The sequence below is a fragment of the Eptesicus fuscus genome, chromosome 4 (genome assembly GCF_027574615.1).
Source record: "Eptesicus fuscus isolate TK198812 chromosome 4, DD_ASM_mEF_20220401, whole genome shotgun sequence".
NCBI lineage: Eukaryota > Metazoa > Chordata > Mammalia > Chiroptera > Vespertilionidae > Eptesicus > Eptesicus fuscus.
Window position 1 is genome coordinate 76,276,273 of NC_072476.1, and position 19,141 is coordinate 76,295,413.

Genomic DNA, 19,141 nt, shown 5'->3' on the forward strand with positions numbered 1-19,141 from the left:
AAGACAGGATCTGGGTGATACGTATACAAGCCCAGGGATGCCAAAGATTGCCAGGAAACCACCAGAAGCCAGGAAGGGGTCCTCACAGGTTTCAGAGGGAGCTTGGCCCTGCTGACGCCATAATTTCAGACTTCTAGGTTGCAAAACTGAGAGGCAATAAACTTCTGTTGTTTGAGGCCACTCAGCTCGGGTGCTTTGTTATGGGAGCCTGTGGAAACCAACACAGTGGCCTTGACTTTGAATTCTTACAAGTAATGGGGGAGGAGTAAACAGCCACCTGAATGTCATGACCTACAGGTTTTCCATGATCTCCCCGTGTACTTTATGATAATGAAAAATATTTTCAAGAACATGCCCAGTCAACACAGGAATGTTAGAATGTTAGAAAAGCAAAACAACAGGTAACAAATTTTAATGTCAGGTACTGATATAAAATTTTTTAAAAATCAGTGTTACAACACCGCTTTTCAAAAATTAACATTTACAATTGTAGTAAAATAAAGTTTCACAAAGTTAAATTCCCTAAACACTTCATTTCAATATTAATCTAACTTTTTACAGTCTACCAAAATGTATTATTTCATCTATTTTTTTTTTTTAAGCATTGGTGCTCTTCAGTGAAATGTTAGCATGGGGCCCCAACACATAAAATAGAAAGGGATGCTGTTCTAGTTGGGAGGGGTTTTTGTGCTTCCAGAGGGGGGCTCACACTTCTCTACGTGTCACCTCTTTTTTAAAAAAATATATTTTATTGATTTTTTACAGAGAGGAAGGGAGAGGGATAGAGAGTTAGAAACATCGATCAGATGCCTCCTGCACACCCCCTCCTGGGGATGTGCCTACCACCAGGTACATGCCCTTGACCGGAATCGAACCTGGGACCCTTCAGTCCACAGGCCAACGCTCTATCCACTGAGGCAAACCGGTCAGGGCTATGCGTCATGCGTCACCTCTTAAAACTCTTAGGGCCCTAAGCATAGTTTGAGCACCATGGTATTAAAATAACAACAAACATTAAATAAGATTTCACTGACAAAGAAAAACTAGGAGGTTCATTCAGTAACCAACACTTTTCACCCTCTGCTTTTCCACGTTTTTCTGCAGTTTCACTTTAGAAAATTCTTTGGACACCAATTATTTGATTGGCAGCTATATTGAGCAGAAATTGTATTTCTACACTTGGGAAATTACAAGATAAATGCTGTTGAGTAGGATCCAATAACAAGGATTTTCAAAATATGTTTTAAGGTAGTTCATTGTTCATACTAATAAAAATAAAACATTTCTCATGAATACTAGGTGTACCAGTTAATAATGCGATTTTTTTCAATAGATGGAGTTACACATATGTTGATATATATGTGATTTGATTTGTATGCTATTTTGTTTATTGACAGCAAGCTTCAAAACTTCAATATGTCAAATTTGCTGAAGGTGTTAACATCATAGTTATTTTTACACTTAAAAATGTTAAATTTCGTGCCAAAAAAAGAGCATTTGCGGGAAGTTTTAATTCGTTACTTTATTTTGAAGAAAAAATTATCGTATACTTTGGGAAGTTTATGTTGAACATGCTCCATCTCAAGATACTTGTGAACGCTGGTTTAAACACTTTAAAAGTGATGATTTCGTTGTGAAAGACAAACAACGTCCAGGTCAACCGAAAAAGTTTGAAGACCAACAATTACAAGCATTATTGGATGAAGATGCATGTCAAACTCAAAAACAACTTGCAGAAAGATTAAACGTTGCTCAGCAAACAATTTCCGATCATTTACAAGCAATGGGAGAGATTTTAAAGGAAGGAAAATGGGTGCCACATCAGCTGAACTAAAGATAAATGGAAAACCGAAAAGTCAGTAAAATGTTGCTTCAACGGCAAGAAAGTCTTTTTTGCATCGAATTGTGACTGGCAATGAAAAGTGGGTTTGAGAATCTCAAATGCACAAAATCATGGCTTGATCCAGATCAACCATCAACATCGACTGCAAGGCCAAATCGCTTTGGAAAGAAGACAATGCTCTGTGTTTGGTGGGATCAGGAAGGTGTGGTGTATTATGAGCTTCTAAAACCAGGTGAAACCGATAATACTGATCGCTACCGACAACAAATAATCAATTTGAACCACACTCTGATCATGAAACGACCAGAAAGTTTCAGAAGACACGGAAAAGTGATTTTGCTTCATGATAACACACCATCACACACTTCAAAACCAGTTAAAGACACGTTAAAAGATCTTGCCTGGGAAGTATTAACCCACCCACTATATTCACCAGAACTTGCTCCTTCAGATTACCACTTGTTCCGATCAATGGTACACGCACTTTCTGAGCAGCACTTCAAAACATACAAAGTGGAAAATTGGGTCTCTGAATGGTTTGCCTCAAAACAAGAAAAGTTCTATTGGGATGGTATCCACAAATTACCTGAAAGATGAGGGAAATGTATAGCTAGTGATGGACATTACTTTGAATAAAGCACTTTTGATGTTTCTCTTGAAATCATCGTGTTTTCTTTGATTACAAAATCTGCCATTATTAACTGGTACACCTAGTAAATCCCCAAAGCCAAGATGTTCTTGGGAAGATGAAGCATCCCAATAAATGAAAGGGGGATTCTAAGTAAATATAACGTCATGGGGCCTGAGGATAAATGTCCAAACCGCAGAGAAAATGTCAAAACAACATTCACACGGTCCTATGAGAAGGGATGTGCACAGGAACAGCTGGGCTGTGGAGATGTGTGCACAGTGAGACTGATTAAAGATGGGAAGGCTGGGCAGTGCACTTGGAGGTCCCGGATCTGTCTCTTGCTTCAGCAGTGTTCTGTCCCTGGAACAGACCCAGGGACGCCCCTTCTTTCAGCCTCCAACCACTCTCCTGTGTCTCATCCAGTCACCACCTTCAGAACCACCTCCGGGACCAGCCAACACACCGTTGTTGTTTTTTCTACCTTAACTCCTTATTGCTGAACAACCATGAGCTCCCAAATTCGTCAGAATTATTCCACCGAGGTGGAGGCTGCGGTCACCCGCCTGGCCAACCTGCATCTGTGGGCCTCCTACACCTACCTCTCTCTGGGCTTCTATTTCAACCGTGATGATGTGGCTCTGGAGAGTGTGGGCCACTTCTTCCGCGAGTTGGCAGAGAAGAAGTGTGAGTGCGCTGAGCATCTCTTAAAGTTCCAAAACAAGCCTGGCGGCCACATTGTCTTCCAGGACGTGCAGAAACCTTCCCAAGATGTCTGGGGCAAAACTCAGGATGCCATGGCAGCTGCCCTGGCCTTGGAGAAGAGCCTGAACCAGGCCCTTTTGGAGCTGCAGGCCCTGGGTTCTACCCACTCAGGCCCTCAGCTCTGTGACTTCCTGGAGAACCACTCCCTGGATGAAGAGGTGAAACTGATCAAGAAGATGGATGACCACCAGACTAACATCTGCAGGCTGGCTGCCCCCAGGCTGGGCTGGGGGAGTATCTCTTTGAAAGGCTCACCCTCAAGCATGACCAGGAGCCTTTGGAGCCCAGAGGCCTTTCAGAGGCCCCTCTGCATCCCCCTGGTGTCTCTGGCTTTTACCTGAGCCTCTTCCTGAAACTACTAGCCATTCTTTTAACCACCCTGGAGCCCTCTCCCATGCACTGGACCAAATGAAACAATAAAGCTTTTTGCAGCAAAACAAACAAACAAAACAAAACAAAAAGATGGGAAGGCCGTGTTGGACCCCACTGGGCACAGAACCACAATGAAAGCATTTACTTAAGGCTACGTGTGGTTAGAGTTATTACAACACAACGGAGAAGGTCAGGAGACACATGGCCTTGTGATTAGCTGGCAGGGCTTGCTCATTAAGGACCTTTCCAGAGACTTTTTCTAGGTAGTTTATTAATTTCACAAGCATTTCTATAGATTCCACACTAATGTAGTGCTTAGAATGTGCCAGGCTCTGTTCTACACATTTAATCCTCATAACAACCCTATGAGGTGGGTACTATTTTAGCCCCATTTTACAGGTGGGGAAATAGGCACTGAGAGATTGCACAACTTGCCCAAGATCATCAGACTTGAAAATGTTGATCTTGAATTCAAACCCTCTTCAGGGAAAAAATGACACGTTTGGCTAGGATGAGAAATTTGTCCTAGAAAATCGTAGGAGCCGGCCTGAGTGAAAAAGGAGAACTTGATCCTCTACAGCACCAGAATCAAGACTTTCTCAGCTCCGGAACTGATACTCGTCTTCTCTCACACCCCAGGATGTGAGCTCTAAATCACTTTTAATTTCAACAAAGATAAACATAAATTGTACACAGATGAATTCAGTATGTCTTCCATTCTTAGTAAAGTTGAGGTTTTTCTGAAATGTCTGATGTGAAACCATACTGTTCTAACATTGCAGACTGGCTAAACCAACCGAAAGCTGATTCAGGAAGCACTTGCTTCTCGAATATCACGGAGACTAACATAAAAAAAGGCAGTAAATAAATATTAAGTTTGATATTAAAAAAAGTGGTTTCAAATAAGGTTTAAGAATAACCTTGTACATCCCAATTCATTACTTTATCATATTCTTGAATTCTCTGCTTTATGTGAGAAAGTTTATTCTTTAGATAGTCACAGCGCTCTTTTTTTTCCAGAAACGTAGGATCCTGGAAAAGAAACACAGTTGTTATGTCAGCCTGTGCTTACCTCAGCAAAGAACTCAGAAACATACATTATCGCCCAGAAAAATCTCCCTTCTTAAGAGATTTTCCTGCAGCAGATTTCAAAATCTGCTTAGTAAGAAAACCAGCTAAGCTCTCCACAGGTTTCTAATAAACTGTATTTTTTAGAATAGTTTTAGGTTCTCAGCAAAGTTGAGAAATTCAAAGAGCTGAGCTACCTATAACTTTAGTAGTTTAAAATACATGCAAAGTAAATAATAACTATAGAAATGTTTAATGAAAGCTCTCTTTGGCCTCTACTGATTTGTGCAAACAAGTGAAGGATGGAGTTAGAAACATGTAACGTAACATAACCTTCGGGAGGAAACGTGGGTGACAGGTGGTGTATCAGTGCTCCTTTCCCGGGGTGGCTAAATCAGGACACGACAGAATGCCATCAGAACAGAACAAAGATGAGGAGAAAAGGTGTCCAGCAGGCACCCCTGGTCCCCTAACAAGTAGAATCTTAAGAAACACAGAAAAACAGTCCTGGCTCAGTTGGTTGAGCACTGTCCTGTGCACCAAAAGGCTGACAGTTCAACTGCCCAGTCAGGGCACATACCCTGGTTGCAAGTTTAATCCCCAGTTGGGATGGGTACAGGAGGCAACACTGATGTTTCTCTCTCTCTTTTTCCCTTCCTCTCACTCTAAAAAAAAAAAAAATGAATAAAAAAAGAAATAAAAAAAAAAGAACTACTTTTAAAGCTAAAAGAATCTAAAATCTGCCAGTTGTCTCCATTGTACCTGGATAAGAATATACTTTGAAGAAAATAATTTTACTAACCTTCTTTTTTTTCTTAAATTCTTCATGGATTCTTGAAATTCTCTCATGTTCCTAGGAATAGTATATTGTATACTGGAATTAAAACACTTGCATTTACTCACAACCTATCTCAAGAATGTGTCTCAAAGTACACTGGGAATTAGAACAGAAAACAATTTTTACCTAAGACTGCAATCACTATATTCATACACAAAAATGCAATTCACCGACGTGTGAGGATTACTATGTGCCAGGCACTGGGACTGAGGGGTGAACAGAGGGAAAGGCCCCGCCTGCATGAAACCAGAAGCGAGTCCCAGTGGCACTGCCTGCCAGTGGTGTGACCTTGAGCAAGCTCATTACCCTCCCGAAGACTCAGTTTTCTTATTGGCAAAATGGAAATAATAACCATAAGTACCTCATAGGGTTGTGAGAAGCTTCACTTTTATGAAATGATCCCTGTAAAGTGCTTGGCACATAATGATCACACTCGCTATTATTAAGCATTATTTTCAGCTTCATTGGAAAGTTCATTTTCATGTTATCACATATTGTGATTAAGAGGCTGACATTATTCAACTTTTGAAAACAGCTAATATAATGTTCCTTCTAGCTTTACGCTAAGTTTTATATAAAAATGTGCAACTTATACTTTACTTAAATAAGAAAATCCCTGTTTAATAATTTAAGGCTGAAGACATTAAATTATATAATTTGAATTGTAACCTTGACTAGTCACCTTGACGACCTCAAGTGACTAACTTCCCTAGACATACACAGCAGACGCATGTGGTTATGACTTCTCTATATTTCAAAAAAGGTCAGATTTATCCTCTCGTCACTCAGTGTTCCCAGGCAGCCGCAGACACTGACCTGTTGGTTTCCCGAATGATGCGGCAGTCTGCTCATCACTGCGTCCAGCTCATCGAACTTCCTCAAGACGGCCTGGACTTCTGCAGAGAGCTCCTTGTACTCTGAAAACTGGTCTTGGAACACAGCCTTATAGCGCTCTCGTTCATCATCTGTCCGAATCACAGGGTATTTTCTGGGGGGGGGGAGGGAGGGAGGAGGAATTAACCAGAGTTATAACTTGTTCACTAAAACAAGCTGAATTCGAAATCAGTTTAGCTTATTCCTCACTGACCATACTGTGTACCTCCAACTCAATATGCTACCTCACAGGTAACAAACAACTGCTCAAACAGAAATGATTGTAAGCAGAGAGGATTAACTTGGAGACAAAAAGAAAAATGAAAAGCCCAAATGGAAACTCTCAATTTCTAGCCCGAAGAAGGATTTATATTGATACTCACGCCACATAGTCAGGCAACATGATAGGTTTAGGAATGTGGCCTGAGGGGATATGTCCACTCAGTATTTCAGGTTTCATATTTGTTGGTCTCAATTCTTTGAAATGAACTTCTTGGTCTCTCTGTCTGTCACCGCCGATGGCCATTTCACACTATCATTTAGGGAGAAAAAGAAGATTTGTTTATAAACAGAGATAGAAGGAGAAAAAAACAGCAGAATTTTATTCTTAGACGAAAATGGAGGGGCAAGAAGAATAAAAGCAGGAACAATTAACGTGTCACTTTAGAATTACATGTTTTATAGTCATGAAGTTGTTCTGTTTCTGTAACCGCTAAAGGGACACAGGGAGATATGGGAGAGCACATACTAGGTACAACACCCTCCAACCCCAATCACATGTATATCAAAGATGGACGATGACATGGTGGGTGTGGCTGTCTTAAGTACTTTATTTATTTAGGATTTTTACCCCTAACTAATGGTAAAAGTATAAAAAAACGTAGTCCAAAGTAAGAAATTCAGGGACCAAAAATGGAACAAGTCTACTTAAGTGGAATAAGAAAGAATGACACCAGAACCTGAGATGAATGAATTACAAGTAGCCACTGAGTAGGTCAGAGAGGGATGCATGTTGCATTGTTTTCATTATCTGAAAGGAAAGCAAAGAATCCAGAGGGGAGGTGGTGGATGCCTTTAACTTGCCCACGTATCCCTAACCTGCGATTCCCTGAAGAGGCTGTAAGGATCCTGGACGTGGTGGTTTAAGTCACTCTGGTTTCTACCCTGGAGAGCGCTAGAGGCCTTTTTAGTAAAAAATGGTACTTTCAAAAGACAGGAAAAGAACATAAGATGAAGTGGCCCAGGGAGGAAGTATAAGGGACAAGCCTTACGAGCTAAAATAGCCGAAAGAAGGGCAGTGGGAGTGGAAGGCCAGGCGAACCTGCCCTAGACCAGGCCGGCTAAGACGGATATGCAGCTTTGGGGCTCAGAAGAGAGTTCAGGACTCCACTAAGCAGTGCCCAGAATACCACACAAGTTGGTAAGGTTGGTGGATGCCAGGAAAGGGGTTTCCATTTTACACGTAAAGGAGCCCTGTTCAGAGAGGTTTAGTACATTTTCCAAGGTCCCACAGCTGTGACGTGCAAAGGCCACAATTAAAACCCAGAACTTTTTGACTCACTGATACTTCAAATGAGTAATACAAGGAAACTGGTCTACTTAACTGTATATTGTTCAATCGCTAAGTTCCCTGAAGTTCTGGTAGCATGCCAGAAAGGAGTTTGAGCAGGGCGGGGCGGGCAATGCCATCCTGCTGGAGGAATGAACTTGAGCTGGGCACACTGATTCCTCCTCAGAGAGGTCAGCTCCCCACCTCTGGCCCCATGGACCCCTGGCTCATGCTTGTTAAATTAAACTAAACTGAGAGTAGCTTAGGAGGGCCCCTACTTCACTGAAAACAAATATAAAATGAGATTTTAGAGACATGCCAGGAAGCTTTTAAAATCCTTTGTTTCTTGATTTCCTATCTCTACGGCTGCCTTTGAGGTTTGGTCTAACATTAGCTCATTCTAAAAACCACTAGCTCCTAACTCACCAAACCGTGCAGCAAGATTAGAGGATCAGACTCCGAGGCTGCTAACCAAGGTTATGAAAAGGAGAAGTCTGCAGCCCAGGTGCTAGGGCAGTGGTCGGCAAACTCACTAGTCAACAGAGCCAAATATCAACAGTACAACGATTGAAATTTCTTTTGAGAGCCAAATTTTTTACACTTAAACTTCTTCTAACGCCACTTCTTCAAAATAGACTCGCCCAGGCCGTGATATTTTGTGGAAGAGCCACACTCAAGGGGCCAAAGAGCTGCATGTGGCTCGCGAGCCGCAGTTTGCTGACCACTGTCTAGGCGAAAAGGAGCCAGACCACCTCTGAGCAGGCCCCCACATCGGGCAGGGCAGTCCATGGGAGGTTTGGCTTTTTCCTGGGTGAAGTGTTTTCAAGCAGGAACTACTCATTGTCCTTACTTGTCTTTCCCTGTTTCCAAGATTTACCTTTTACTATAAAGAAGGAGTTTTAAGAAGCCAGAACACTTCCACAAAGACTATTTCATCTGCTTCAATGTGTTTTTGTTTTTATGCTCACAACATTTCCTTCCACTCTTTCAGTGTGAACCTCACTGAGCATCAGTTCAGAGAACCCTGTTGGGGAAAAAGGTCTGGAACTGGACCTGCGACGAAGGACCAAAACCACTTTAAAGCTTTCACAGGACGGATGCCCTGGCTCCAGCCCCGGGCCAGACCACGCTCAAGCAGTGTTCTGATTACAAACACAAGCCCCACATAGGGCCTTTCTCTGCTTCTGACAAAAACTAGTTTGGTCAGCAAATTTCAGAAAAGCTTTACTGGGAGGCAAGAGAAGGTAATTAAGCAACAGGATAACTAATGCTTTGGATAGAATCACTAAGCCTCTCAAATTAAAAATGGGCTGAATGAAAAAAAGGAAAAAAAGGGGGGCTGAATGAATATTGTTAGGTTAGAAATAGGGCGAGCTAGGTAAGTGTTTCAGTGTCCATCTGCCCAATTCCCAATTTTCTCTCCCTCTGAGAGTATAATGTAATGATGCATAGGCCCCCGATCCCAAACCCCCACCATTACTTTCGATGCCCAGATTAGATTTTGGCTTTTCTAGCTTGGGAAAGAAATCTGCTTAGTACTTAGGGATTTATTATAATTTGTTTCTGTCTCTATTTGATCTTACTGTATGTCTATATATTATTTTTTATTATTTTTAAATATATTTTATTGATTTTTTACAGAGAGGAGGGAGAGGGAGAGAGTTAGAAACATCGATGAGAGAGAACATCAATCAGCTGCCTCCTGCACACCCCCCACTGGGGATGTGCCCGCAACCAAGGTACATGCCCTTGACCGGAATCGAACCTGGGACCCCTGAGTCCACAGGCCGACGCTCTATCCACTGAGCCAAACCAGCCAGGGCTATATATTATTTTTTTAAATGATCTTATTTGCTCTTTATAAATTGTGGCTGTTAAAATACCAAAAATGGCCCTGGCTGGTGTGGCTCAGTTGGCTGGGCATCCTTCCATGCACCTAAAGGTTGCCCATTCAATTTCTGCTCAGAGCACATGCCCTGGTTGTGGGCTCAATCCCCGGTAGGGGGAGTGCTGTGCAGGAGGCAGCTAATGAATGTTTCACTCTCACATTGATGTTTTTCTCTCTCTCTCTCCACTTCCCTTCTTCTGTCTCTAAAAATCATTAGTAATAATTTAAAAATCTCTAAGAAAAAAAATAAAATACCAAAGAAGGAATAGCCTAGTAGATAGTTCCAAACAAGTGACAGAAAACTGAAGTTCAGAGATGGTAAGCAATTCCCCCAGGGTCACAGAGCTATTAAGTAGCTGATCTTGTATTCCAATTCAGATCTGCCTGATCCCAAAATTTATTTCCTCTGCACCACACTGCACTGTAAAAAGAGAATGGAGAAGTTCTTTATGTACTAATAAGGAAACATCTTAGAAATGTATTGTTTGTCCTGGCCGGGTAGCTCAGTTGGTTAGAGCATCATCCCGATATGCCAACGTTGCAGGTTTGATCCCCAGTCAGGGCACATACAAGAAGCAACCAATAAATACATAACTAAGTGGAAAACAAATCCAATGCTTCTCTCTCTCTCACTTATTCTCTCTCTTTAAAAATCAATCAATAAAAAATGTTTTTAAAAATAAATGTATTGTTAAGTGGAAAAAGTGAGGAACATAACAGTGTAGATGGTATGCGACCATTGGTGTAAAAGGGGGAGGAGAGCCAATATATACATAACACGTTTCTGAAAGGAAACACAAGCCACTAATAACACTGGCTGTCTCCAAGCGGGAGAGCTGGAAAGCCAGATACAGGAGAGAAGACTTTGTATTAGAGCTTCTTTTGAATTTTGGACCAAGTGAATATACTCCTTTTTTCAAAGAAAGAAACAAATCGATGAATTGGATTCTCAGTTTGTTGCTTAGAAATAATACCCAATATCTTAAAATAGAACTTTTCAATGAGGTAAAATCATGATTAAAATATATTAAATTATTGCCCTAGCTGGTTTGGCTCAGAGGATAGAGCATCAGCCTATGGACTGAAGGGTCCCAGGTTCGATTCCGGTCAAGGGCACATGCCCAGGTTGTGAGCCTGACCCCCAGTGGGGGACTTGCGGGAGGCAGCCAATCAATGGTTCTTTCTCATCATTGATGTTTCTATCTTTCTTTCCCTCTCCCTTCCTCTCTGAAATCAATAAAAATGTATTTTAAAAAATAAAATAAATTATATTAAATTATTACATATATGTAAATAGTTATAATAATAGCATCTCATTTAATCATCTCAGCAATCACGCAAGGTAGAAATTACTATTATTCCAATTTTACAGATGAAGAAACTAAAGCATTAGAAGGTTCAATACTTGCTTACCACCACACAGTTAGTAAATGGTGGAATAGAAATTTCTTTCCTGATTCAACAAAATTTGGCATCTGAAAGAACTTTAAAAAGACTGCAGAAAGCTTGGGAGAATTACCTTTATTTTAAAAGATTAAAACTTCAAGAACCAATAGTTCACTTGCATAATTATTCATCTAACAAAAGTAAAAGAAGCTATTTTTTAAAAAAATATATTTTATTGATTTTTTACAGAGAGGAAGGGAGAGGGATTGATAGTTAGAAACATCGATGAGAGAGAGAAACATCGACCAGCCACCTCCTGCACACCCCCCACCTGGGACGTGCCCGCAACCAAGGCACATGCCCCCGACCGGAATCGAACCCGGGACCCCCGAGTCCGCAGACCGACGCTCCATCCAGTGAGCCAAACCGGTCAGGGCTAAAAGAAGCTATTAATAGCCTTATCTAACTTGGTCCTTTACGTAGTAGAAAAAACCTGGATGTCCTCTTATGAACTCAATGTAATAGATACACCTTCACAGAAAGAGGATCTACTCTGTAGATTTATAGACAAGAGAGAAAAGTATTTAACAAATCTATAGAGATAAAATATAATGTGAACTTTTTTCTTACCATTTTTCTTTTCGATGGAAATGATGGCTCACTTATCTGGAACAAAAAGAGTTAACATGAGTTTTGAAAGGCATGTGAAGTTACTTTGCAAATATTTTCATCCATTTGCATTTATAGCCCCATCTCAATTTTATAAAGGTTGATTCTCTACTTTTCCGATGCTCCTCCTACTTTTGGCCACATGTTGATGGGCCAGTGGAGAACCAGAGGAGATGGGGTAATGGTAATTCCTTGTCAATCAGGAACAAAGAGCAGAGTTGGAAATATGGAGATGGTAGAGTCTCTTAGGTAAGTTCCTTTGAATCACCTAGAGATTTTCTTTATTCTTGCCTCCCATTACCTTGCACAATTAAAGGGTTTGAGACAGTTACATTATAAAGTTAACAGAAAAAAGCCACAGGCCATTACATCTTCTACCTTTTAGGAAGTTATAGCAACATCAGAGGTGATTCAAGTCCCATCAGCCATTATGAAAAGTCTGATAGGAACAAGTTTTTATCAGAAAATGAAAGAATTATGTTGATAATTACAGATGCTATGAATGTAGAATTTTGAAATGATATTAAGAACTCGGTTGTTATTAAATTTACCTAAAATTATGAGGATATATGTTTCACTAACTAGATTTCAAACTGATTGAAATTCTTTACTTTGTATACAAGTTCTTTACTTGTTATACACAGATGTAAATTTAAGAAATATGCTTAACAATGCCCAAATAAGCTTTTAGAAAAAAACTTAAATCTAGGTCAATTTCTAGTAAGATTAATATGTTTTGTGACAAAAGAGTGTGGATCACATTGAAACATGCTGAGGTTCTCCATATTACATAAGGCACTGGTTATATTTTTCCCAAATAAAAAATTTTACCAATTAAAACTAAAGAAGAAAGTTCTTGATATAAACTTAGTCAAGTTTTTTGTAGTTGTTATGCAGAAGATTCATGCAAAAGAATAAAAACAAACTATATAAGTCAATGAGTAAATAAACAGTTCATCCAGTAAATAAGGACAGGATTTCATTTTATCTATAGTTTTGCACAATATACAGGAGTGGGCAAAAGTAAGTGTACAGTTGTAAGTACTTGAAACAGTTTATTCTTTTATTCTTATTTATTAATTATTGTATTATTTATTTGTATTACAACTGTAAACCTACTTTTGCCCATCCCTGTACACTATGTGCAATTATATAGTATCTAGGAGATCTTTAGAAAAGCAGGAAAAGATGCAAATATAGTTAACTTGAAATAAAGAAAAAAGTTAAAGTAATACGACATTTTCAGTGTTATAGGAAATTCTACTACACACTACTCCTTAGAAGACCAAAACAAAACAAAAAAGATGAAAGCAAAACATTAGCTTATTTCAGGGTATAATGAAGCTAGTACAACATACTCTTAACATTTTTGCTACCGTTCAAATGTTCAAATAAAATTATTTTAAGTACAGCTTTGATACAATCTTATTCTCTAGGTATTATTAATTCTCCTCCTTCTCCTTCTCTTTTGTGTATTTAACTAGTTAAATCCTAGAAATGAAATAAAGTACACGGATCCCACTCTAATTTTGGAACACTCATCTCCCTAAAAGAAGGATGAAACATCAAAACGCCTGGGTATGTTTTGAGAGTATGTTTATTACAACTTAGCTTTTTTTTTTCTTAAATATATTTTATTGATTTTTTACAGAGAGGAAGGGAGAGGGACAGAGTCAGAAACATCGATGAGAGAGAAACATCGATCAGCTGCTTCCTGCACACCTCCTACTGGGGATATGCCCACAACCAGGGCACATGCCCCTGACTGGAATCGAACCTGGGACCTTTCAGTCCGCAGGCCGACGCTCTATCCACTGAGCCAAACCGGTTTCGGCACAACTTAGCTTTTGATACTTAAAAAAATCATACGTGGTTCACCATATTCTTACTTGACTTTAACTCACTGGAAGAAACTGGGACTCATGATAACAGATTTAAATGAGCACTTTGCTCCTCTAAATGAAAAATTATAGTTTTTTAATTGTCTTACCATAGTGAAGAACCAAGAGTGTTCTCTAACTTACTTTAATAATGAGACATTTTATTTCCTGAGCATGTTGTTCTTCTTCTTTGCAGGAATTCAGTAGCTATGTTTTCCCTTAAGCATCAGAGACAAAATAATGCAGCCAACAAACTCTGTATCATGTTACACATCTGGTGTCTACTTGCAATGGCACACAACAGTGACACTGCAGGGCGGGCTATTCCAGTCCTACCATGTCAGAAACGGAGCATCTGAACTTCAGATCATTAAAAAAAAAAAAAGGCTTCTATAAAATCCTTGTTTTGAGAACTATACATATTTAACAAGGGATAAATAACAGGAAAAAAAAAAAATGATTGTGAAATGCCTTACCTCCTGTTGTTCCATGTATTCCCTATGTCTCCGAGCTGCCTCATGCCGCCATAACTTTAGGCAAACCAAAGCACTGATGAGATAAACAATCATGGTGACAAACAGGAAGACCATCGCCGCTGTCTGTCCTCCTTCTACCCGACAGAACATTGCATTCATTGGTGTATTAAATACTGGATAGTAGCAGAGTCCACCTCGGTTGATATCATTCACATAGACTATGGCTGCAGCCATATACAAAATGAACAAGGCAATGTTAATTCCAAATTCAGTTAGGGGCCACCAGTTAGAGTCCAGAAGAATGGTCCGGTAATACATGGACATGCCAAGAACCAGAATAATAATGGTGGTGATCCAAGCTAATCCAGCAACCACGAGTATAAATGGAGTTTTGGGGCCACTGTAGTAATAGCCTCCATAGGCACTGCCCAGGCCACCGAAGCCTCCCATGGCCGTGGGCGGGGAATAGCCAAACATGTTGTACCACTCACTGTCCTTGTGAATGTAAGCTGTGACACAGGCGAAGACGCCCGCCCCCAGCAGCAGCTCCACCACACCGAGGATCCTCAGCAGGCCAGGCCACGACTTCATGTAGGAGTACCTCAGGTTGTAGGCCTCCACCTTCTCACTGTACGTGAGCGCCGTTTGTGTGTGTCGGCCCAGAGATCCATAGGGATCCTGGGGAAGCATCGCTTCAGCCTCCTTCCGGGAATTGTAGGTTCCTTCGGACCCTCCGTAAGGATCTTTGTAGGAGTTGGGGGGTGAGTGGTGGTTTGGTCTCCCTGGAGAGGCTGGAGGCGAACACTCCACTCCGTCTGAGATGTATCTGATGTCTGACACCGGCTTATCCCATTCTGGGTCCTTTTTCTTCCCCCTGAAGAAGTTCTTCCAGGACTCGGGGACGAAGCGCCTTACGGGTTTGAGGTCTGGTGCTACGGCCGGTTCCTCTGTGTCACTTGAGTAGAAGTCAGGGCCAAACGGTGGCTGTAATGGGAGAGGGGGTGGAGGCAAAGGATCAGCGCTCACAGCCAGCTCACTGTCACGAAGAGTCTGGAGGGTTCTGATGGTGCCATCTTCATGGGCCAAGTCCCTCGGGACCTCACTGTCGTGCCTGTCTCGATTCCTGGATCTCCCATCCTTTGAAGACATTTGTGATTTCTACACCTGTGGCCAAGATTAGATATCACTTATGCTTAGTTTTTATTTTTATTATTTCAATGCTGATTTTATTTACTTAATAGCAAATGATCACATTTAGGAAACCAATAGGATCATGTCTATTATATGATATATAAAATAACATAAATATGTATATTTTAAGCATATATAACAACTATGTTAGCCAGGGACATAGTCATCATTCTATACAATTTTAAGGGCAATCAAAAACTTAAATCTTAGCGCTGAATTAAAACATTTATAAGTCTAACTTATGTATGAACTCTGTAAACAACAAAATCTAAATAAACAAAAATAGGACTAAATTTTAACAAGACAGGATGCTACCACTTTCCAAGTAGAGTCCTTTCCTCAAACACCTAAATCTAAATATTTAAGAGTTTGAGCGAACAAAAAATTGGTCAGTCAGTACATACTCTTCATTTTCATTAACTCAAATCTGCTTTAGAAGGAATGGCCCCGAGAAGCAGTCTGTTCAACACAGGGAACGAAGAGCCCCTTCCTTTCTTAAGTCAGGAAAGTCAGTTTAGGGGCATTGCTTCTGCCACTCTGAAATATTAATACTTGATACTAGATTTTAAAAACTGATTTCTCAGAGAAAAAAATATCACCAAAAGTATAGATTCCCCAAAAGCACAACACAGAGCAGCAGCAATGACCATGTATATCACTCTTTTCAGAACAATTATCTAAATGCCAGTGCTATCGCCATGGAGAGACTCAGAAGCTACCTTAAAGGGTATTCAATCCGCCCAAAAAATAAAGCACAGAAAAAGTACTTTTACCAAACCTATTAATTTCCTTCATGGACACAAATACAGAAAGAATGAAAGCATTTGCTAATGTAACTAGGTTTATAGCACATAAATTTCTCCCTCAAATTGCTTACATGTATATTTACTTGGAGACTCACTGGGCACATGACATTGTACTTGGCACTATGGAGGTAGCATCAAAATTTATTTTTTGTTTTTACTTTTTAAAATTTATTTGTGTGTGTGGGGGGGGCATCAAAACTTAAAAGGCTAATCCCACCTTATAATATCGAACAATTTAGAAATTCCTAAGGCTTGCTTTATTTTACTTTGTAAAATGGAGATTGACCATTCAACAAATATTTCCTGAACACCTGCTATGTACTAGGGGTATCAGTGCTGTGTACCATGCTGAAAGCGTTTCAGTGAAGGAAGCCAACTGAAACCTTTGCCTTCCAGTGTGACAGATGATAGTAGACAAGGGAAGTGAAATAGATGGAATGCTCAGGAACAAAGCTAAGGAAGGGGATAAGGTGTGCACTTATGGGCAGGTTGTTACAATTTTTAAATAGGATGACCAGGAAAGTCTTCATAGGGAACAAGATATCTGAATATAGAAATGAACCGGAGATAAAGGAGGAAGCTAGGCAGGTATTCCAGGGAAAGCCTTCCAGGTAGATGGAGCAGCTAGTGCAAATGTCTTGTTAGAGTGCCTGGCATGTTGAACTATGAAGGCATGGAGGCCAGTGAGACAAGGGTGAAAACGGAGACTAGCTAGGAGGCCCCTGAAATAATCCAGCAGGCCATGGTGGTAGCAACAGAGATAGCGAGAAGAGGTCAAATTCTAGATACAGGAAATTAAGTTATTTAATTAAACTTTTAAAATATAAATTTTCAAACGTAATAAAAATGGAAAGAATAGTATGATGAACTCTAATGTACCCATCAACCATCTTCAATGATTAGCAATTTATGACCAACCTTGTTTCATCTATACCCCCTACCTTATTCCCTCTGGCAATACCTTACTTTGAAGCAACATTTCTTCATCCCTCCAGTTTAGCCTTGGGGAGAAGCGGCCTCGGAGAGTTTGAAATCCAGCTGGAGATGTCAAGTATGCAGTCTATGTACAGAAGGGCATGTACTGCCACAGACTAGACAGAATCACCCAAGAAGTGGGTGGAGATAAAGAAGTCTAAGTTGGGGGGTCTTCTAATGGGACACTCCAGTTTTAAAGAATTAACTATGACGGTCCTAGCATGGTGCCCAATGCAAAGCAGGAACTCTAGAAGTGATACAAATTACTTGTTGCCTCTTTATTTTTTATCTTTACCTACGTTTAAATTCTAGAAATGCAAAGTACTACTACAGTTTTGAAGTATATTTTCCTAAGAGTAGAAGCAAAAGCACAATCATCTTAGCAAGGTTTACAGAATATCCCTCAATCTCTATACTGTATACGCATTTAAAGGATACTCCATTGCTTAATTTAACTCGCTGTACACAAAAAAGTAATGGATTTATCTTCACCAGTGAAAGGTGGCTTATTTGAATTAGACCACCTTATCAGTGTTTAAATAAAAAGCAAAAAAAGTATAAATCGGAAGGACTGTGTAATGGCAAAATACTTGATGTCAGAAGGGAATGCTCAGCTGTCTCTGAGCACGTCTTCACTGTCCGGGTCCAGGGTGAGAGCCCACCCAGACCCAGTGCGCTGCGGCGGGGCGGGTGGGTCTTTTGTCCACTTCAAGCCGGGGCCCTGCCCGCATTCCCTGGGGACTCGGCGCTGGGAAAGCCACGGCAGTGGGAGGAGGAATAGTCCCCCGGCAAAGTGTCCCAGGAACCGAGCTTGGTTACCTTGACCAGCAAACCACGGCTCCGGCGGGCTTTCACGTTTTGCGGGGCCCCCGCAAGGGGCAGATTTAGGATGGTTTGGGCTCCCCGGGGGCCGGGAAAGGCCCTGAGGGTTTTAATTCACCCACGAGTGCGTGCCCCGGGCCACCCAACCTCTCCGCTCGGATGGCGGGTCCCACCCACCGCGTTCCGGCCCCGGCTCTGCCACCCGCGCGTGGGCTCCGTCTTCGCGCCTCCGAGTGAAAATCCACTCTCCGTCTTGGGAGATTCCACCCCGAAGTGACCGGAACTAAGCCGGCTCAGCCATGCCCGACTCCCCGTCAGTAGGCTCCCCGCGCCCGGAAGGGCGGCGGCGACGCGGACAGCGCCCTGCCGCGCACCTGTGTCCCCGAATGAGCCCGGGCCGGCGGGGCCCCCCGACCCCGCGTCCTGCTGCCCTCTTACCGCGCCGGCGTCCGGGCTCGGCCGCAGGTTCGGGCGGGGGCCGGGAGCCGAGAGCCGCGAGCCCAGGAAGCTCTGAGGGGTGCAGGACCCCACTCTCTCCGCGCACCTGCCGGGAGGCGCCGGCCCCGCCCTCCCGCGTCCCGGGCGCGCACCCCCGCCCCCTCCTCACCTGCGCGGCCGCCGGAAGAGCGCGCTCCCTGCCCGCAGCACTGAAACCGGGATCCGGCTCTCGGGGCGGGGCCGAGCCCAGCCTGGCCCCGCCCGGCCCCGTTGGGGCTCCCGCTAGGAGCCCTACCCGGTCGGTGCCGTCCCCCAACTCCCCCGCCCGCACCTCAAAGCAAAGGTAAGGACCCAGGCTGGTAGTGAAGGGTGTGACTAACCCCTCCAGAGTTCTCAGCGCAAGGCAGCCATTGTCTTCCCTATTTAAAAAAAAAGTTTGACTCTGGATGAAGGAGTTTCATATACTATGCCCAATAATACACCGCAAACAGCACACGTTAGGAAATATTAAGATAGGAGAAACAGAAAGAAATTAAACACTTTAATTTTGATATAAATTATGCAACTTTCCAAAAAGTATCTAAAATATTCCATTGTACAACATATTAAAAAGGTATCCAAGAAGTTAAGAGCCCTCAGAGAAACTGTACTTAAGGCACAAAGTTTATTTACAC

General features: G+C 41.8%; 1 protein-coding gene and 1 pseudogene across 3 annotated transcripts; one reads left to right on the forward strand and one right to left on the reverse strand.

Annotated features, from left to right (window-relative positions):
• Positions 1–417: 417 nt before the first annotated feature.
• MARVELD2 (MARVEL domain containing 2) lies at positions 418–18,677 on the reverse strand. 3 transcript variants are annotated; one of them, XM_028139600.2, is made up of 7 exons: positions 18,637–18,677; positions 14,236–15,399; positions 11,841–11,876; positions 6,771–6,919; positions 6,331–6,502; positions 5,479–5,529; positions 418–4,640 (listed from the first exon to the last, which is right to left on the reverse strand). In XM_028139600.2, the coding sequence occupies exons 2-7, from the start codon at positions 15,382–15,384 to the stop codon at positions 4,518–4,520; spliced, it is 1,680 nt and encodes a 559-aa protein (XP_027995401.2). In that variant the 5' UTR covers positions 15,385–15,399; positions 18,637–18,677; the 3' UTR covers positions 418–4,517. The 3 variants fall into 3 exon arrangements, with proteins under 3 accessions (XP_027995401.2, XP_008160122.2, XP_027995407.2); XM_008161900.3 differs by lacking the exon at positions 18,637–18,677 and adding an exon at positions 18,468–18,577; XM_028139606.2 differs by lacking the exons at positions 11,841–11,876; positions 18,637–18,677 and adding an exon at positions 18,468–18,577.
• Positions 2,981–3,525, forward strand: LOC114230143 (ferritin light chain-like; annotated as a pseudogene).
• Positions 18,678–19,141: the final 464 nt, after the last annotated feature.